This window comes from Dreissena polymorpha, chromosome 7, assembly GCF_020536995.1.
Source record: "Dreissena polymorpha isolate Duluth1 chromosome 7, UMN_Dpol_1.0, whole genome shotgun sequence".
Lineage (NCBI taxonomy): Eukaryota > Metazoa > Mollusca > Bivalvia > Myida > Dreissenidae > Dreissena > Dreissena polymorpha.
Window position 1 is genome coordinate 6,663,170 of NC_068361.1, and position 22,662 is coordinate 6,685,831.

Here is a 22,662-nt window from a genome sequence, read left to right on the forward strand (position 1 = left end):
GATCTATAGAGACATTGGTTTGCACAAGACATGACATTATCACATGACTGAACATTTGTGGTAAGAATTAAAATTGCCTAGTGAGTTTGTGAATTTCTGCGAAATTTATAAATTAAGGGGAGGGGGGGGCAATTTACCGACACAAATCTACATAATCAAATCATTACACATGGAAAAGAATTCTTAGGGTCTCTAAAGGCAACACTGATCTTCTGGAATTGTTTGAGAACGTTTCTATTAAAGGAACTAAAGAAAACGTTAACCTGTCAATACCTTTGATATTTTAGAATTAAACTTTAACGAGTGTCCAATCAAGTATTTACTACATTAGTACTTACACATGGTTCCAGTTTTAATAAACGCTAAGTACCAAAATGCAACTATACCAAGTACAACTACCGGTATACGCAAGTAAACTTTTAATAGCGGTACTGAATTGCTGTAAATCTTATTGAAGCTCATATAAATTACAGTTGTGAATTTTACTCCCAATGGAACAATGTAATTAAGAAAAATATTCAGAATTTTCATGTTTTCTTATGTATAAAACTATTATTCCTTCTAGATATACACCTGTCCATGCATGCCATACATCCTGATTTCAGCTGGACAGACCCACTTTTGACATAGCTGTCCCACAGTCTTGTCATGATATAATTGGTCCAAACATTTATGAAAATAGATGTTTGTTTTTTAACATATACTATAAAAACAGCGAATTTGATTTAAAAATAAGTAAATCCAATGTGATGAGTATACATTACAGGTTGAAATAAAAAATCAACTTTATGTTTTCCCCCATAAGGTCAAATATCCTAACAACAGTCATGAAATGCCCCAATTTTGGCCAGAACAATAATGGCATGTATACATACATTTGTATGTCTGAATGTTTCTATATTTAGGGGAAGCGTAATCTTAAGTGACCTTAAAATTGTATAATGACTTGCCAAAACAAGCTTGAAACAGAATTCATTACAAAAATATCGAAAACACATTCACAAACTCAGGTAAAAGGAAAAAAGGCATGAGAAAAATAAAGCACCAACAAAGTACAGTGAAACTTCTTTAACTCAAGGCTTTGACAGGACCACTGCAGTAATGTTTGAGTTATCAAAGGTATTGAGTAATGCTCAAGTTATCAAAGTTATTGAGTAATGCTCAAGTTATCAAAGTTATTGATTTATGCTTGAGTTATCAAAGTTATTGAGCAATGCTCAAATTATCAAAGGTATTGAGTAATGCTTGAGTAATCAAAGTTATTGAGTAATGCTCGAGTTATCAAAGGTATTGAGTAATGCTCGAGTTATCAAAGGTATTGAGTAATGCTCAAAATATCAAAGATGTTGAGTAATGCTTGAGTAATCAAAGGTATTGCTTAATGCTCGAGTTATCAAAGGTATTGAGTAATGCTCGAGTTATCAAAGGTATTGAGTAATGCTCGAGTTATCAAAGGTATTTAGTAATGCTCGAGTTATCAAAGGCATTGAGTAATGCTCGAGTTATCAAAGGTTTTGAGTAATGCTCGAGTTATCAAAGGTATTGAATAATGCTCAAGTTATCAAAGGTATTGAGTAATGCTTGAGTTATCAAAGATATTAAGTAAGGCTCCAGTTATCAAAGATATTGAGTAAGGCTCGAGTTATAAAAGTTATTGAGTTATGCTTGAGGATGAAATAGGATAAACAAGCAAATTCGTTGAATTGATAATTCCCCCCATATGCTTCTGGACACAAAGGTGTTATATTTGACACTCAAGAAAGCATTTTTTCAAGATACAAAGGGCCATAACTCCGTTATTAACAGATGATGTACAATGCCAGTTGGCGTGCATCATCCTAGTATCCATATATATACTCATACCAAGTTTCAATGAAATGCGTCAAGATATGGCTCCGGACGGACGGATAGACAGATGGACGGACGAATAACGCCAAAACATAATCCCTCCGCTGATGGAGGGGGATAATAAGGATAAAATGATAAAATAAAAGTAGGATAATATCCGTTGTGTTATTTACATAATTAAATTGTTCTGACTGACATGGTTCCCTTAATATGTTCAAAGCCATCGTAAGGTCACCAGAAAACAATTTGCTCCTGTTAGACAGTGACTCTACTCTGCAGGTGAGAATTACCTACTTAAGTAATTGACGATATATTTCAGCATTTAAATAAAAAAGGGAGCAACACATGTGCTCCAGTTACTTAGTTATTTATGCTCAAGGCAAAGTTGATAATTTCTTATTGAAGCAATAAATACTTTGTCATGACTATAAAATATGTTCGCGTACCAAGTTACCGACTTCTGCATGCTTTTTGAGTTATTGGTGCTCGAGTTAAAGGCTCTATTAAGGTCACAAATACAATTATTATGCTTATCAACTGGTCTAATTTTTACCCGATTTCAGTTACTCTTGCATAAAAACTGCTAATAACACAGCTTAGGTACAACGTTGTCAAGAATTATGGAAGATAAACCCGTTGCGTAATTGGAAGAAATGTTTACATTTTTGCAACTAACGTGATGTGTAGCCTCAGAGCGTTGACATATGCTAAAAATAGCCGAAAGAAAATTCAATTTTAATTCTATTTTAACAACTTTTTTCCAGCAGAAAGTAACTTATTAGATCACTACAAACGTTTTAACCATTTAGAAGAGACCTACTTTGTGAGTGATAGCGGAAAACGTTAAAAGTCATCGTTATATTTTTGGTGACCTGTTTTCTCTTTCGCGAGTAAACAGCGATGTAAATAAACTGATTGTTAACACAATTGACTTGGAGGACACTTTATTTTGAGCTCAAAACAAGTTGTATTGCTAATTTTTTTTATCATTATGTCCAATAGCATATATATATATTGTTTTTTGATAACCTTTATAAATAAAATATGAAAAAAATATTTAAAAATCTGTTAATAATTACGTATCTTCACCTTTATAGAGTCTGTAAAGGAAGTGTTGCTGCATAACTAATATATTAGGGCTGAAAACATGCTAAGAATTTATGAAGGCAGAAGGAGAATATTAGACCAAGGTAATAACAGCAAATTATTTTGTTAGCATTTTGAATTAAGTACAGAATTTGTCACTTAAAACAAATATTTTGTATTAATAAAACTTGAGCATTTGCCACTAACGGTCAAAAGAGCCTACTTCCTCCCTGAACTATTGATCATTCCCACCCCAATTAAAGATTGACCCCGTATTCTATTGATCACCTCTTATACCTTGTCCGCTCAACATAAACTTAACATTTCCCCTCTTCAAAATTGCTTCTGCAGAATGAAACAAAAGGCAGCGCTCATAAATCATCAGAAATACCCAAACTTAAGAATTTGAGGATATGTTTAACGTGCGATATGCTGTGACAAAGTTGTGTAACCACATACCTAGCGATCCTTTGCCCTGGGGAAATTTAGCATGAAGAGGGCATGCTCGGGCGGAAATTCACTCTCGCAACCTACACTTTGGCTTTGTCGCAAAGCTGGTAACAAGTCCCGGAATTTTCGTTTTTTGAAATCTTTTTCGTGATGAGATTTTTTCGGATTTCCTGTACTCTGTAGGTTACCATCTACAACGTCATTTGTTTCGTTCACAATTTCTTCTATAATTGCTGTATCACTAACCGAAGTTTCCTCCTCGCTGCTACTTTCGTCACTTTCCACATGTAATCTGTCTGCATGAGTAGTCTCCCCCTTAGCTATGTCAGAGTTACTATCCACGATGTCTTGACCCTCATCGTCATCCAAGTCTAGTGTGTATGTTACACTTGTCCGATTTGAATTTTCACTATCAGTCACATTTTTGCATGTATTTCTATCAATGATGTTATGACTTTTGCATAAATTTAACTGCTGAGTCTATTCAACAATGCTTTATAAATTAATCTCGTTTGGGACAACTTTTGAATTTCTGCATTCAGGAATTCCTTACGATGTTTTTCTGCGTTCTTGAATTTCTTACGATGTTTTGTATCTTTATGGAACACGTACAAAGCTGGCTGCGTTATTTTCTTCGAGGCTCTGTTTTGGAATTTTCGTGATTGTCACCCATGTCTCATAGCAACCAGGTCGTCATGTGTCACGTTTTTTGATTCAGGAGAATTTGGTTCATCCAGATATAGATAGTTAAAACTCAAATCTTGTATTTTGAGTTGAGCTAAACTATTGGGAATGTTCATGAATAAAAAATCCTTTGTTACTTGCAGATAGAGTAAATTACCACAGTATGGCACCTATTCAAAGTTTCAGAATTGGCAAATGTTTACCGTTTAATATTTATGATCGGCAATTAGATCTTACCAAGTTGCATTGAACGAACCAATGACTGTTTAATTTCATTTAACATTTATCCGAACTGGATTCTGATTTAGTTAACATTATTCAACATAAATTTATGAGCAAATACTCCTAGACTGAACAAATTTGTTTTAAATGCCTTATTGTTTGTTTTCAAAATGATTACTTACTTTGATGCAGAGTAAACATGGCATTTTCTTAATAATGTTCAATCCCATTTATGTATAACAATGTTTGAAGAATTAATGAATGGACAAAGACCACATAAAAGGACCAGTGCATTTTATTTTAGCAATACAAATTCTCAATATTACAATACAAATGCAACAGATCAAGAGGGTATGTACTAACAACTGTACTTAGTCCCCCCCCCTCTCTAAAGTGATGTTGCAGCACTTTCAGGTTCTCGGTCTGGAAGGGGTACAAAACATAAGTGCATGTTTTGCCGAATTGTTAACAGTTTTCAATCATACCATTTTTAAATAAATCAAATCACTTGATGTTTTAGTTATAATTTTCCCATTTTTTACTTACCAAATGATAAATTGGTAAATATTGTATTAATTACGTAGAGATATTAATTTCCAAAACAAATTTTTGAAGGCATATATTTTTCCAGGAAATATTTGATAAGCTTTCATAAAATACAAACTACACTGCCCATTTACCATGAATAAAAGCACATTGTTTCAGTTAACCAAATACCACCCGCAAATGTCAAAACATAAGCAGTATTTACCTCTTGAGCTTTAGCAGGTTTTTCCTGTAATTTGAGAGACCCATCCATGCAAAACACGTGTGCGTATTCATTGAGACACCTAACACTGATCTACTGGGGGGCAAGACAAGTAGTTGTCAAAAAATCATTAAAAAAATTAATGGTTATGCCTATTTAAAGAGAGGTTACTGTTTAATTCTGGAATAACAGTTCCAGTTAATTGTCAGAATCAGCAAATACTTGCCTTTTGCCATATACTAAACAAATATACAAAAGGACCATTACACAAATGAAATACTGAACAAAAACCATATCACATTTATACTTAATTAAGCTAAAACATAAATAACAAACAAGTGTTCCGCGGTCGGAGACATATGCCCCTCCAAACAGGGCTTGGAACTAGTGACCCAAATTTCAATAGGGGTCATCTACTGTCCAAGGCAAATGCGCATGTGAGGTATCAAGCCAATCGGTGGATTCTTTGTTGAGTTATTGATCGGAAACAATGTTCACTCTTATTGTAACAGTAACCTTGACGTTTGACCTAGTGACCCCAATTTTGCCAGGGTTTATCTACTGCCCAAGGCCAATGCCAATTGGTCGATTCGTTGACGAATTATTGATCAGAACGCTTTTCTCACTTATTGTAACAATGACCTTGACCTTTGACATAGTTTCCTCAATTTCAATAGGGGTCATCTACTTTCCAAGGCCAATGCACTTGGGAAGTAATAAACCAATATGTGAATCAGTTGACGAGTCATTGATCGGAAACGATTTACTCTTAATGTGTATCAGTTACCTTTACCTTTGACCTAGTGACCCCATTTTCAAAAGGGGTTATAAACTGTCCAAGGCCAATGCACACGTGAAGTATCAAGCCAATTGTGCAATACATTTATAAGTTATTGATCGGAAACAATTTTCACACTAAGTGTTATAGTGACCTTGACCTTTGACCTAGTGTCCCCAATTTCGATAGGGGTCATCTACTATCCAAGGCACATGCACATGTGAAGTATCAAGCCACTTGGTCAATTCGTTGCGAGTTATTAATCGGAAACTAATTTCACACTTTGTTTAATAATGACCTTGACCGTTCACCCAGTGAACCGATTTCAATAGGTGTCATTTACTGTCAGAGGCAAATCCGCAGGTGAAGTTTCAAGCCAATCAGTCAATTCGTTGACGAGTTATTGGTCGGATACGATTTTCACACTTAGTGTGATAGTGACTTTGACCTTTGACCTAGTGACCCCAATTTCAGTAGGGGTCATCTATTTTCCGAGGCCAATGCACATGTGAATATCAAGCCAATCGGTCAACTTGTTGACTTGTTGTTGATCGGAAACGAACTAGTCTACCGACATTCAGACTGGTCTACCGATAGGTCTACCGACATTCAGACTGGTCTACCGACAGGTCTACCCAATCTCCACGCAGAGTTGTCGTTCCTTGCTCTTACATACAATCTCTGCCATCACATGAAAATCCTACCAGATTTGGTAGAATTTTATTTTATTGGTTTAAGTATTATATCTTGAAAAGTAGTATCATTTTCTTCTACATTTTGAAAATAGTGTAGGTTCGTCATAAAAAATAATTCCCTAAATTAAAAAAGTAAAAATAACAACGGTTAAATTATTGTACCACGTGGCTAGGCTATCATCACGTGGTAGACTATTAAGCCAGGGATTAGATCCAGCTATGCTGGTTCCCGTCTCATCTCTGCGCGGAGATTGAGGTCTACCGACAGACAGCCAGCAAAACAATATACCCCTTTTTACTTCGAAGAGGGGCATATTAACTAAATAACTTGGTTAACATCGTAAGTGTTATTAAGAAGCACAAAGTAGCTCACTGTAGAATGGTTATGATTTTTTTTTAACCCAGCATTGTAAATAAAGTTAGAAATATTGCATAATTGCCTAGTGTCACATGAAGTACTGGAAATCATACTCATCAAACTGTTGACAGTGTAATAAGATTTTTAATTGGAGGTAATAATGTGTGTATTTTGAAGTTAATGAGATCCTTGCATTCATCTGAGGCTTCATCATGTGTGGAGGCAGAGTGTGTCCTATGTTATATATATTAAATGGGAGATTTCTTTGAATTCTGAATTAACTGGAGATCGAACAAGTGAAACCAAAAGTATAATGAAAAGTTGATGACTTTGCATAAAAACTTTTGCAAATGAAAACATATAAAGATGCCTAAATTAAGCGAAACCATTGATTTCTTGATTATAAATTCGACACCCGGCAGAAAATTATCAAACTGAGCAAAAAGAAACCTTCAATATAAGTTAAGTTTCGGGACCATTTTTTCTATCTATTAAAGAGAGGTAATCTTTTGAGTCAGATTCTCAAAGGAAGACCACAAAGGAACTTAAATGAAAAAACCTTTCAACAATAGCTTTGTCACAGACATAAAATAAGCTGGGCATGGCCTTGCCAGCTTTGGTAGTTCAGTTTTAAGACCATTTTAAGACTTAAAGAGAGGAAATCTTCTGACTAAAAATTTCACAAAGGGAGACCACAAAGAAACTAAATTAAAAACAACTTTTAACAAGAGCTTTGCAACAAACATGAATTAAGCCAAGCAGTTATAACTTTGTCAGTTATGTTCAAGGGCAAATAAATCAAAACGTGTGTTTACTAAGGATGATAAGTGTGTTTTGCATATCTACACTTCATGATGATGACTGTTGTGTATTACAAAAACAACGTGGAGGCTGACATCTTTATTGTGACGTAGCAGTAGGTTACAACGCACTAAATACATAGAATATGTTACATCCCTCTTTCTCTAATTTAATTGTTCTAAAAAAGTGTTAGTATGAAAATTACTTATTGATGTCCTATACATATCTCTATTGTTCTAAAAAGTCTTTAACACAGTATTACAATTGCCTCTATTTTTAAATATTGTTTTAATTATTATTTTATGTAGTTTTTTTTAACAGGTGAACTAAAAACTATTAACTATAAACTAAACTGACTAGGAAAATAGTAAGGACTATGTGTCCTTAGCGCCACACTGGGAATTATTATGACCCTTAACACTATGTGGGACACACATGTATACAGCTGAAATATGTATAAGGACCTATGGGGCCCTTTGTGCCACATTGGGGTTTATTATGCCCCTAAACACTACGTGACACTACTTTTATGGCACTAGCATTCAATGATGTTACGTGAACCAAACAATGATTTAAACTTTACAAGTCTAGTTTGTCAGGTTTGATCACTGATCTTCCCGACCGAGTAACATATGGTTTCATGTTGCACGTTGTTTGCTGCCCAATGCTCTTCTTGTGTGTTGTAGGTTTGCCTGCTGGCTCAGGCTTGCAATTGCTGGAGTCCTGATCAGATGTGTTGGAAAAAGGAATATCGTCTGGATCAGGGAAGTCGTTTGCCATCTCTGGAACAACCCTAAGATGTTTTCGGTTTCGTCTGAATATATGGTTGCCACACTTTACCATGTACGACCGTGGTTTTGTCGCAGCTACACAACACCGGACTTCCAGTGTTTGGTTCTGCAAGACATTCTCACATTGGGTCCTTCCTGCAGGGGTTTTAAGTCTATAACCCCCTTTCTGCGATCATAGTATATTTTCTGTGCTTGTTTCTGTGAGTCAAAATGTGCTTCGACATGATTCGGGTCTCTTGTGCGAGGCTTCAGAAGCGCACACGATGTTTGAAGGAAGTTTCTTGGCCGTCTACCCATTAGTAGCTGAGCTGGTGACACATTTATTACTGCTAATGGCGTTGTCCGGTAATCAAGCAGTGCCTGGCTCTTATCGTTTGCTTTTTTCCACAGTTTCTTTACAGTCTGGATAGCGCGTTCAGCCTCACCGTTTGAAGATTGAAAGTGAGGGCTGGAAGTGACGTGCTGGATGTCGTAGTTCTTGCAGAAGTGTTCAAACTCCTGTGAACTAAACTGAGAACCATTGTCAGAGCAAAAATGTGCGCGGAATTCCATGGCACGAAAATATGCCTTTCAAAGCTTCAACGACAACTGTGGTAGTTTCCTGTTGAAGTTCAACAATGTACTTCGAATAGTAATCAACTGTCAGCAGATACTTTTCGACTGAAATTCAAATAATTCACAACCCACTATGGTATATGGGAGGTCTGGTGTCATAGTTGGCTTAAGCGGTTCAGCTTTCTGTTGGTTTTGATGTTCGGCACATTTACTACAGTCCTTTACTATCATTTCAATGTCCGAGTTCATCCCAGGCCAGAACATTGCTTCTCTAGCCCGCTGTTTACACTTGACTATTCCCAAGTGTGAAGTATGGATTAATTTCAACATGTCTTTGCGGAGACTAGGTGGGATCACTATTCTCATGCCTTTGTATATGACACCATCTGAGACTGAAAGTTGGTCCCGAGAATCCCAGTATTCACGTATTTCCACCGGGGCTTCGTTTCTCGTATCAGGCCATCCACGCATAATTACTTCACCAAGTGTGCAAAGTTCTGTATCTGTGTAGTTCTGAATTTCGGAATATCTTGACGGCGATACCGATATCATTTTCACCATGTCATCTGGAAAGTGCTCTGGCTCTGCACCGTTTGGTAAGTATGCACGAGACAGAGCATCAGATATTTGTATTTCTTTCCCCCTACGATACCGAATCTTCAGGTCATACCACTGCAACATCTTCTGAAGTCTCATCGGCGCAGACAGCAGTGGTTTCATGGATATCTGCTCCAGTGGTTTGTGGTCGTTGTAAACAATGACTTTTTTCCCAAAAACGAAGCAATGGAATTTACTTACATTGTACACTATGGAGAGCATTTCTTTTTCAAGCTGTGCGTATCTTTTCTCTGTCTCAGTTAACGCTCCAGAAGCGCACGCAATCACCCTGCCTTCCTGTATCAGTACCGCTCCAAGGCCATCTTTGCTAGCATCACACTCTATCTCAATGTTTTTGTTTACGTCGTAAAATGCTAGTACTGGTGGAGTGCTGCAGAGGTTTTACAGTTCAGTAAAACTTTGTTCTTGTTCATGGTTCCATTCAAAAGATGTGTCGGATTTTAGTAGGGCTCAAAGTGGTGCAACCACCACTCCCATATTTGGAATAAATTTGGTCAAATACTGCACTAGACCTAAAAGTCTCCGTACACCCTCCTCATTTTCAGGCGCTGGAATCTCTACAATGGCCTTTACTTTTATCGGTTCTGCTTGTAGGCCGTTTTGCGTCAATATATGTCCCATGTAAGGTACAATGGGTTGCCTAATCTTGCACTTGTCATAGTTCAATTTCAAATTGTACTCTGTGGCACAATCAATGACCTGTTTAAGTATTTTGTCGTGGTCTTCGACATCCTTTCCTGCGATGAGAATATCGTCTATTATTACAAAAGCACCCTGTATGCCGTCAAGCATTTCATCCATGATTCTTTGGTATATTTCAGGTGCAGATTTCACTCCAAAGGGTAATCTCAACCAGCGATACCTGCCTCGAGTGGAATTGAAGGTTGTTAAGTATGATGACGGGGTGTCTAGTTTAATTTGCAAGAACCCATATTTTGCATCAAGTACAGAAAACATTTTGCCTCCGGTATGCTTGCTATTACATCATCAATGTTCCTCATCGGGTGGTGTTTTCTTTTAATAGCCTTATTTAAGTCTTTGGGGTCGATGCACAATCTGACCTTGTCATTTTTCAGCGACACCACCATAGAGCTGACCCATTTTGTTGGTTCCTTTACTGGTATAATGTATTCGTTTTCCTCCATTTCCCTCAGTTTTTCTATCACTTGAGGTTTTATGGACGCTGCTTCCCTACGTGGGGCATGGATCACACCTTAAGCACTTCATCCACTTTGATTGAGGAGTGTCCAGGTAGTGTACCAGTTGTTTTATGAGGTCTGGGAAGTCACGAGCCAATTCTTCTTTGCTTTGCTCGTCAATGTTGTTTATTCTCTGCACTAGACCAAGCTCCTCAGCCATGTTTCCACTGAGGATGTTTTCTTGTGACAAGTTGACGATCTCAAAACGTGTGCTGATTACATTGTCACCACTTTTGACAGGAACAAAAATCATCGATCCCACTGGTTTTATTTGATGGTTGGTGTATGATTTGAGTGTTTTTTATGAGCGATGCAGTTGAACATTGTTTCTGATTTTGTCGTATGCTGCTTTAACCAAAATATTACACTTTGCACCGGTATCTATTCGGAATGTCATCTCTTTGTCACACACGCCTAGTTTTACAAGCCATTATCATCGACAATGTTCACACTTTCATCTATTTCGGAGGCCGTGTGTATGTGAAAAAGTTCTTCATCGCTGCTTTCTTCCTCAGTGCTGCTGTACGCAAATTCTTCGCTTTGTATCTTGTTTATATTGCTGCGTCTTAATTTGCATAGATTGAACCAGTGATTTTTCTTCTTACAATAGTGACATGTGGCCCGAATGCCGGGCACTTTCCGATCTCATTGTTTTTTGCCACACCTGTCACATTTGTCACTATTTGTCTGTACATCTTTCTTTACAATTTCTTTTGTCCCTTTCCCGCCTTTCTTATCCTTATGGCTTCTAGTTTGTTTTGCAGACGCTGGCTTTTCTTTCACACTCATAACCTCATGACCCCTCATCAGTTTTAATTGGCTTTGTGAGAGTTCATATTGTTGGCCTATGTCAATGGCCTTATATATGGTGAGCTTGTCACCTTGGTCTAGCAGTCTTTCTTGGACCTTCTGATGCTTTACCTCATTGATAATGAGATCAACTAATATGTCATCTGGTTTGTCGTATTCACATTCCATTATGAGAAGCCGAAGATCTTTAACAAAATTGTCGAATGTCTCACCTTCTGATTGTTTCCTTTGAGTGGCCCGAAACCGAGAAATTCTTTTATTCTTTGTTGGCCTTACATCGTCCTCAATATTACCGAGTATTTTCTCGGGTTTGCCTGCATCGCCATCATTAAATCGGCATGTTTTGTACAATTCCATGCCTTGTTGGTTGATCCACATTCCAAGCCAACCACATTTGTGCTTGGGATCTGCTGAGGCAAGCGGTCCTTTAAACGTGAACTCTACGTGCTGCTTAAATCTTTGAAACTCTTGATACATATCTGGCGCGCCCAAATTTAAGCTGGGCTGTTCAAAATTTATTCCTGCCAATGTTCAAGATAAATCGATTTACACTTGAATATTTAGTGTCCTGCACAAATATATACGTTACAGCCAGAAAGGAGAATATCTAATGGTCAAATTTGCCCCTTGGTTTCTTGATCCATTCAGTGGTATGGGCGGAATTCGTCAATTTCTGACACCATGTTGTGTATTACAAAAAACAACGTGGAGACTGACATCTTTATTGTGACGTAGCAGTAGGTTACAACGCACTAAATACATAGAATATGTTACAATGACATAAAGTTTGTATTCAGTTTCTCGAGAAATGTTGAAGTAGATTGTTTTCTACACAAACTAAGAACATTATATGCTGCTGCCACAAATGGCTCAGTTAAATCGCTCATGGGGTTCATTCAACAGGAAACAAGATATGTGTCAATAGGACAAACACACGATGTACAAGTCCCTTTAACTCAATACATGTATTAAGTTTTATTTGATTTTCCGAAAATGGTTTACAACTCTGTTTAAAGAATATGTTAACCTACGTACAAGATCTCTATGCAACTTGAATATAGCCTTTGTAGTACCTGTATATTTAAAGTGTGTTGTGGGTTTAAACAGCTAACATATTTCAATCTTTAACAGTTTGATGTTTATAACATTGGTTATTATATTCACTAAATAATGTGTTTGTATTTATTCTACACAGTGTGACTTCAATTTTCTATCGGAAAGAATCATGGTTTGATGTTCAAATTTACAAGACGCAGTGAGATTTTTAAATGGGAAAATGAGACTTATGCAATATGCGGCCAACGTAGCTCCAGTCTAGCCTACACATCCGCGCAATTCTTGTCAGGATATTCATACTGAGGAGGCTACTCAGGAGATACCACAAAACCTTGCGTGCTTTTCTATAGAAAGTGTGTAGGCTTGACTTGAACTATGCTGGCCGCATATGCCATAAAACCAACATGACTTGGATGTAACAGTGTTATTTGAATTTGTGAAAACTGAGTCTTAATCAAATGTCAAATTTTCGAATAGAAATAAATAAATTTATAATGAGCCATGTAAGGACACATAGCCTATGATATGTTCACACGCATTAAAATTTGCATCTACGAACACTTTTATGTGGTTTAATATGCAGTACATGCAATTCATGACAAACATTTCATGTTGTGGATATGCGACTGTTAAGGGAAAAAAGAACACAACAATACTAAAACCTTTGTTTTTAAATTAATAACTTAGAAAAGTAATTTTCTACCAGTATTTCAAAGTCAGGATATTATATATAATCTAAATATCTTTTTAAAGGTATTTCTTTTTTAATACTCAAATATGTGAACAAGTCCCTTTAACTAAATACATGCATCAATATTTACCCCATTTTCAGAAAATGTTTTATACCTCTGTTAAAGGGACCGTCAACCACGAATGACGAAACAGAAAAGTTCGAACATACCGTATTATTTTACAATTATTAGTTTTGTGTAAAAGGTAAATACCAGTTAACTATACATAACGCAAGTAGATTGATCATCATCGTCACGTAGTAAACCCAGAAACGCAAATTGTGCAAGCGTAGTGAATTGTATATATTTCATATTTAAAATGATCAATCTACTTGTGTTATTTACAGTGTAGTGTCGAAGCAACTTCATATAGTAGTGTCACACCTATTAGTGGTTTTATACGTACTTTGTTATTCTCATGATTTAGTAAATATATTACAGTACCGTTCCTGAGAGCGCGTTTTCTTTGTTGTAAAACATCTTCAATAAAATACAAGACACACGAGCTGTGTTTGATTGTTTATTGATCGAACAGTGACTTTATAATAAACAGTGTGTATATCGTTATGTCACATATTTTCGCGATGTACTTTCGATTTATCATCGCGAAATTTAATTATCGAATATACTGAAAATATTAACTTTTTTCTAGTAATGTAATACACCAGTCGTGATATTTTTATCAGTATAAACTAATAATTGTAAACAAAATACGGTATTTTAAAACTTTTCTTTTTCCATCATTCGTGGTTGACGGTCCCTTCAAAAGAAAATGTTAACCTACATACACAATATTTTTGTAAGCTGGCTGTGGACTTTGTGCTACCTATGTCTATGTATTTAAAGTGCGTTGTGGGTTTGAACAGCCAGCAGACTTCAATCTTTATCAGTTTGAAATTTAGAACATTGGTTAGTACACTAAATACTGCGTTTATCTTTATGCAACACTTATGGTCTTAAATTTTGATAACACTTGTTATATGACAGAAGGAGTCAAAACAATTGTGAATAGACAAATATTTAAAACGAGGACACTTCACATTACTTATTGAAAATGGCAACTTCTGTAAATTCAGTTCATAATAGTTCAGATTTAGTGAAGGATTATTCGTGCAGCACTTGTGAAAGTAAAAAAATTGAAACAAATGCTGAATATTTTTGTGAAACTTGTTTGAAGCGTTTTTGCACAAAATGCATTCATCTTCATGATCAATTATATGTAAACCATTTGAAATATGGAAGAGGAGAAACAAATAAATGGCCTCTAGCAAAAACCATTGAAGATTTGCTAATGAAATGTGATATTCATAACAAGAAGAAACTGAAAATGTTCTGTCAGGACCACAGTAAGCTGTGCTGCTCTGATTGTGTTCTACTGAATCACAGGTAAGTGACACTCGGTCATAATATACATGAAGTTCAAAGTGATCGCATTTATGAAAACAAGGGGAATGATGGCCCTGGCGCACTTACATAATTTCTACGAAAATCAATTGTTAAAAATTCATCTCATGACATAGATGTTTTGACACATGTGACCGAGATTATATACCAGACAAGATATGTTCAAGATGATCATTCTCAGCAAATTTCCAGATTAGAACTCAGCTTTCATATTTTCAAGATGAACCATTTGAGCAAGTTTCATCAAGGTTGGATGATAACTGTGGCCTTTTAAAGTGCGATAACACGCTTAAAGTTGATCCCACATTAAGCAATGTCAGGCAAAGGGTGATCACACTTGGTCACTTTGTGCTCAGCTGTGCTAAAAAGTAGGCTGATATCTCTATCACATATCTCAATAATGTAAATATTACTGTCCAATGGTTTAAAGCATTTTAAGAGTTTTTCTTAAAAATGTTTAAATGTTGAAAGTATCATTTTTAGCTCATCTATTTTTTGAAAAAAAAATTATGAGCTATTGTCATCACCTTGGCGTCGGCGTCGGCGTCGACGTTGGCGTCCGGTTAAGTTTTGCGTTTAGGTCCACTTTTCTCAGAAAGTATCAATGCTATTGCATTCAAACTTGGTACACTTACTTACTATCATGAGGGGACTGGGCAGGCAAAGTTAGATAACTCTGGCGTGCATTTTGACAGAATTATGTGCCCTTTTTATACTTAGAAAATTGAAAATTTTGGTTAAGTTTTGCGTTTAGGTCCACTTTTCTCAGTAAGTATCAATGCTATTGCATTCAAACTTGTTACACTTACTTACTTTAATGAGGCGACTGGGCAGGCAAAGTTAGATAACTCTGGCGTGCATTTTGACAGAATTATGTGCTCTTTTTATACTTAGAAAATTGAAAATTTTGGTTAAGTTTTGCGTTTAGGTCCACTTTTCTCAGTAAGTATCAATGCTATTGCATTCAAACTTGGTACACTTACTTACTATCATGAAGGGACTGGGCAGGCAAAGTTAGATAACTCTGGCGTGCATTTTGACAGAATTATGTGCCCTTTTTATACTTTATAATTTTGGTTAAGTTTTGTGTTTAGGTCCATTTTACCCCTAAAGTATCATAGATATTGCTTTCATACTTGGAACACTCACAAACTATCATAAGGGTACAGTAAAAGGACAAGTTGCATAACTCTGGTTGTCATTGTTACGGAATTATGGCCATTTTTTGACTTAGTAAATTTTAAAATATGGTTAAATTTTGTGTTTCGATCCATTTTACTTCTTAAGTATCAAGGCTATTGCTTTCAAACTTCAAATACTTTCATGCTATCATAAGGTTACTGTACCTGGCAAGTTGAATTTTACCTTGACCTTTGAATGACCTTGGTCAAATTATTAAATTTTGCTAAAATTGCCATAACTTCTTTATTTATGATTAGATTTGATTGATACTTTAACGAAACTACTCTTACCTGACATACCACAATAGACTCCACCCAAACCATCCCCCGTGCCCTCCCCCCTCCCTCCCCCCCTCCCCACCCTCCCCCTTCCCCTCCCAATTTTTTTTTTTTTAAGATCATCTCACAAATGACCACCACACCCTCACACTATACCCCCACCCCACCCCCCCACCCCACCCCCCACCCCACCCCCCCCCCCGCATTTTTTTTTTTTTGCTTTTTTTTTTTTTTTTTTTTTAAGATCATCTCACAAATTACCACCACACCCTCACACTATACCCCCATCCCACCCCCCCAACCCACCCCCCCATTTTTTTTTAATTTTTAGATCATCTCACAAATTACCACCACACCCTCACACTATACCCCCCATCGACCCCCCCACCCCTCCCCCCGCCCCCGATTTTTTTTTCGCTTTTTTGGAAGATAATGTAATAAATGTCCACAACCCCACACTATACACCCCTCTTCACTCCACCCCTCCCTCCTTTGTGATTGAAAATGAGAGTCCCTTTACCTTTAAAAAGAAAATAGATGAGCGGTCTGCACCCGCAAGGCGGTGCTCTTGTTGATATACGTCATGGATGCAAAATATGAAATTAATTGTTTGTAACGCATAATCTTTAATTGCTAAGGATTTTTTCACTATTAAGGGACTAACCTAGACTAAATTGGACTCATATTGTTTGTGAACACACACCCTGCTTTCAAATGTTAACAATTTGATCCTTCTTTTAATTTATTATATCATTATGATATATTTTATTATCTTATCAAATTGATAACTGATAATAATGATTCATGTTGCTATTTCAGACAGTGCACCGATCTTGCTCTTATTGCTGAATCAGTCAAAACGCTGTCAGTGGATATGCAGCAGTTATCAAGCAAAATTCAAGAAATTCTTGCTGAACTGAATCATTTTACAAAAACGCAAGAGGCCAGCATTCAGTCCATGGAAGGATCATATAATGAAAAATTACAAGAAATCAGAGAGCAGCGTAAGACATTAAATGCTGCTTTGGATAAACTAGAAAATACAACCTTGAAAGAACTGGATGAAATAAGGACAATATTGCAAACCTCTTTAAAGAAAGATGTTGACAACTGTAGCAGATTGAAACATGAACTTCAACAACTTAGTGAAGCTGTACAAGGACTTCATGATAAGAACAACAAAGAAATGGAGTTCGTAGCAAGCATGAAATGTCAGGACAAAATACACGAGTCTGAGTCATATTTGAATGAGAATTCTGTTCAGGTGCAGAGTACAATTATTTTCATGGCGAACATAAACATTGAGCAGTACCTTTTTCAACAGGCAAGTCTCGGGAGGATTGTAGACAGTATGGCGATGAATCCAGACACAGTGTTGACTGTAAAGAGGAAGTCACAGTCTAATATAAAAATACCAAAAGACTCGAGTGATAATTGCAACATCAGAGGCATTTGCAGTCTGCCTAGTGGTCAGGTTATTGTTGCAGATAGTAATAATACGAGAGTCAAGATGTTTGACAAGTATTACAATTTGTCCAGTCTCTGTGATGTGTCTGGTTTTCCATGGGACATTTGCCTAATCTCATCTAGTGAGGTGGCTGTGACTCTTGATTCTGATGGTGTGCAGTTTATGTCTGTGAGTAATGGACAGCTAGCGAATGGGAGAAAGCTACAGTTGCCACATAATGCTGTTGGCATTGCCCACCACCATGGAGCATTGTATATCACCTCTAACTCTGCTCTTTACCACTACACACTAAATGGGACACTTGTGAAAAAGCTTTATGAGGATGGAGGTGGTTACTTAACAGGTAAACATAAATATGTATGAATATTGAACATTATAAACATATAATAAATACATATATTTTACCATTATATATAATCCCTTACATGGATTTTTAAAACGCTGATTAATTTGAATGAGATTATTTCAAATCTTTAAAAATGTCTTTAATGCTTTACTGTTAATATTAACATTTTCAATGTTATATAGTGTACAAATGTGCTGTTAGTCCTGCGGTGGAAAGGATCTATGTCACCAACTTTTCCCAGCACACGCTCATCACTCTTGCTACAGATGGCACCCTGATATCCACATTCACGGACCCTGAACTACGTAACCCAGAGGGTGTATGTGTAACAACATCAGGACAAGTTATTGTTTGTGGATGTGTCTCTCATACTGTCATACAGGTCGATCATGAGGGAAGAAAGAAACAGGCCACTCTGTTAGCAAAGAAAGATGGAATGACCAGCCCACTGTCTATAAGCTACAACACTTACATTAACCACATTATTGTGGGACTAGCTCATGACAATTACATAAATCTTATAGAATTAGAATAGCCATTCCACTGGACGAGAAATTAATAATTAAATGGTTATAGAATGTTATTTCCAGTAAATCTTTATATGGAACATTTAGTTATAGCTGTTTATCTCGAAATTTCAATATAAATTGTCCAACAGGTATCACATACTAACTCATTGATGAGCTTTACTTCGACTTAAGTTGCACATGTTTAACATACCTATGGTTTGATACTCTGGAATGTGAATTTGTAAAAAAAACTTGAATAAAACGAACTATTATACTGACAGACTGATGTATGGACAGACTATTATACTGACTGACTGTTATACTGACAAACTTTGGGAATATTTTGTGGGACTAGAGTTTAAGTTTGCATTATTCACACTTGGTCACTGGCATTTAACTTTACGTCTAAAGATAATGCTTTAGATTCACTGTGTATTAAATAGGTTAATGCATACCTCTGTCAGATAACAATCAGTAAGGGGAAATATAACGACAGTATGATATGATAGATTTGTATCATGTTATCAATTCCATTAAGATATAATAGGGTTGTACCTTTTGTCTGGTATCATTGATTTGTACCGTGTAATTCTGAATGATAAAATTAGTGTGTACCTTTGTTTGATATCATAGATTTTAACCATGTAATCAGGGTCAGTATGATTTCATATGTTTATACTTTCTGTATGATGTCACAGGTTTGTACCTTCTATATGATATCATAGTTTTGTACCATATAATTAAGTTCAGTGTGATATAATAGGGTTGTAACATATGTATGATACCATAGGTTTGTACCATGTAATCAAATTCTGTATGATAACATAGGTTTCTACCTTCTGTATAATATCAAAGGTTTGTAACATGTAATCAAATAAAGTATGAAATAATAGACCGACATATAGACAGACAGACATACAGTTTTATCGGCGATTCCATTTAGTACATAGCAATATAAACATATCAAATATTTCAATATAAAAGCAGGTCAAGTGAATGTGCTTGGAATATAATATAATGATAATGATATAATATAATATAATGATTGCGGGGATATTCTTAACATATTCGATGTGAGTTTAATATTTGGAGTCTATGTATTTCTGAAACAAGATGGGTATGATATTTATTTGTAGTACAACTATTTAATAACATTCCACCATTTTAATTATCAGAAGCAAAACAACGACAACAAGCTTCAGCAGACAATGTATACAGTTTGAACAATAACAACAACAATATGAAATAATTGGTTGGTACATTCTGTATGATATAACAGGTTTGAACCATGTTATCAACTTCAGTATGATATGACAGGTTCGTACCATATGTATGATATCATAGATTTGTACCATGCAATCAAGTGCAATATTCTTTGATAGGTTTGAACCTTTTGTATGATATCATAGGTTTGTTCCGTGTAATCAGATTCAGTTTGAAATAATAGGTTTGTACCTTCTGTAATCAGGATCAGTATGATATAATAGGTGTGTACCTTCTGTAATCAAGTTCAGTATAATATAAAAGGTTTGTACCTTCTGTATGATACCACAGGTTTGTTCCGTTTAATCAAGTTCAGCATGATATAATACGTTTGTACCTTCTGTAATCAAGATCAGTACGATATAATAGGTTTTTACCTTCTGTAATCAAGTTCAGTATGATATAATAGGTTTGTACCTTCTGTATGGTTTCACAAGTTTGTTCCATTTAATCAAGTTCAGCATGCTATAAAAGGTTTGTATCTTATGTATGATATCACAGGTTTGCTCCATTTAATCAATATCAGCATGATGAAATAGGTTTGTATCTTCTGTATAATATTACAGGTTTGTTCAATGTAATCAAGTTCAGTATCAAATAATAGGTTTGTACCTTCTGTATGATATCATAGATTTGTACTATGTAATCAAGTTCAGTATGATATAATAGGATTGTACCTTCTGTATGATATATTAATATGTACCATGTTCATGTTATCAAGTTCAGTATGATATAATGTTTGTACCTTCTGTATGATATAATTAATATGTACCATGTTCATGAAATCAAATTCAGCATGATATAATATGTTTGTACCTTCTGTATGATATAATTAATATGTACCATGTTCATGTAATCAAGTTCAGTATGATATAATAGGTGTGTACCTTCTGTATGATATCATAGATTTGTACTATGTTATCAAGTTCAGCATGATATACAGGGGCGGATCCAGGATTTCTGGTTAGAGGGGCGGGATATTGAAAGATGTGCTGGGGGTCCAGAAGGCCGCAAGGGCCCCTGGTGGGTGCAGGGCAAAGCCCTGCTAGGGGTTCCAGTGGGGCAAAGCCCCGCGGACGCTCCACGATATTAGTGATTGTTAAGGCTTTGACAACCACATCTCGAGCATGTCACGACTTATGTGCTTTCATCAAAGTATCTTCTTATAATGCCATAAATGTGCATAGTTTATACGTGATACGGATGGATAAAGCCTGAAAAAATGCTATAAAGAAAAACACACTAACGGTTATCAGGCTAGTACTGAATACAACAGGGAGGGGGAAGAACATGACAACAAGTTTTGTACCTACAGCAAGAGAATGAACAAGATGAAGACGAGATTTTATTTAACTGATAAGTTATAGATCTATCACTCAATTGCAAATAGAGTAAAATATTTAACAATTGTCTGTGGTTCGTGGAAAATGTAGTGTACGAAAAAGAGAAAAATGAGTTTAAATAGGTAATTTAGATCTAGTTAAGTGTGAAGCATAAAAAATTATTGACTTTACTTTGGCGAGTTTAGAGGGGGCGTTCACCCCCATTGGTTCCTTCTATATTATAATAGGGTTGTATCTTCTGTATGATATCACATTTGTTCCATTTAATCAATGTCAGTATGATATAATAGGTTTGTACCTTCTGTAATCAAGTTCAGTATGATATAACAGGTTTGAACCTTCTGTATGATATCATAGAAATGTACTTTGTATTCAAGTTCAGCATGATATAATAGGTTTGTACCTTCTGTATGATATCATAGAAATGTACTTTGTAATCAAGTTCAGCATTGTATAATAAGTTTGAACCTTATGTATGATATCACAGGTTTGTTCTATGTAATCATGTTCAGTATCATGATATAGTAGGTCTGTACCTTCTGTAATCAAGTTCAGTATAATATAATAGGTTTGTACCTTCTGTATGATATCAAAAATATGTACCATGTTCATGTAATCACGTTCAGCATGATATAATAGGTTTGTACCTTCTTTAATCAAGTTCAGGATGATATAATAGGTTTGTATCTTCTGTATGATATCATTAATATGAACCATGTTCATGTAATCAAGTTCAGGATGATATAATAGGTTTGTACCTTCTGTATGATATCATTAATATGAACCATGTTCATGTAATCAAGTTCAGCATAATATAATAGGTTTGTACCTTCTTTAATCAAGTTCAGGATGATATAATAGGTTTGTATCTTCTGTATGATATCACAGGTTTCTTCCATTATACAAGTTCGGTATGTTATAATAGGTTTGTACCTTCTGTTTGATATCACAGGTTTGTACCATGTAATCAGGTTTAGTAGGATACATGTATTATAGGTTTGTACATTCAGTATGACATCAGAGGTGTGTACCTTCTGTATGATATTACAGATTTGTACCTTTTGTATAATATCATGTTCAGTAAAGCATTATTGGTAGGGTGACATTCAGGGCTTTTAGAAACAGGGACCTGGACACCATGTTGCAACAAGCCATGTCATATACCAAATTGATCGGGATACCTTGAAGTTTATCAGACCACCGGCATAAATTGTCATAAATTGTGGCGAGCTGAGAAATCCAAGATGGCGGCCAAGATGGCCGCCATTTCTTTTAATATTGGGTAATGATAAGAAGATAAGAAGTCATACTTTTTCACGTACATTTGATACAATTAAATTGCTTGTGAATATTGTTCATGTCTTAAATACTCGAGAAAATAATGCATGAAGGTTGTCACTGAAGATCAGGACCAAGGTCATATGCAAGGTCAAAGGTCA

General features: G+C 35.8%; 1 protein-coding gene across 1 annotated transcript; it reads left to right on the forward strand.

Moving 5' to 3' along the window:
- Positions 1–14,146: 14,146 nt before the first annotated feature.
- On the forward strand, positions 14,147–22,576 carry LOC127837294 (uncharacterized). Its single transcript, XM_052364208.1, has 3 exons — positions 14,147–14,816; positions 17,114–18,105; positions 18,291–22,576. Exons 1-3 carry the CDS (start codon positions 14,485–14,487, stop codon positions 18,641–18,643), a joined length of 1,677 nt encoding a protein of 558 aa, XP_052220168.1. The 5' UTR covers positions 14,147–14,484; the 3' UTR covers positions 18,644–22,576.
- Positions 22,577–22,662: the final 86 nt, after the last annotated feature.

Excerpts from the sequence above, each read along its gene's own strand:
- LOC127837294 (XM_052364208.1), top strand. The coding sequence starts at position 14,485 with ATGGCAACTTCTGTAAATTCAGTTCATAATAGTTCAGATTTAGTGAAG. Across the intron at positions 14,817-17,113 it reads TGTGTTCTACTGAATCACAG|ACAGTGCACCGATCTTGCTC; the intron begins GTAAGTGACACT and ends TTGCTATTTCAG. Across the intron at positions 18,106-18,290 it reads TGGAGGTGGTTACTTAACAG|TGTACAAATGTGCTGTTAGT; the intron begins GTAAACATAAAT and ends AATGTTATATAG.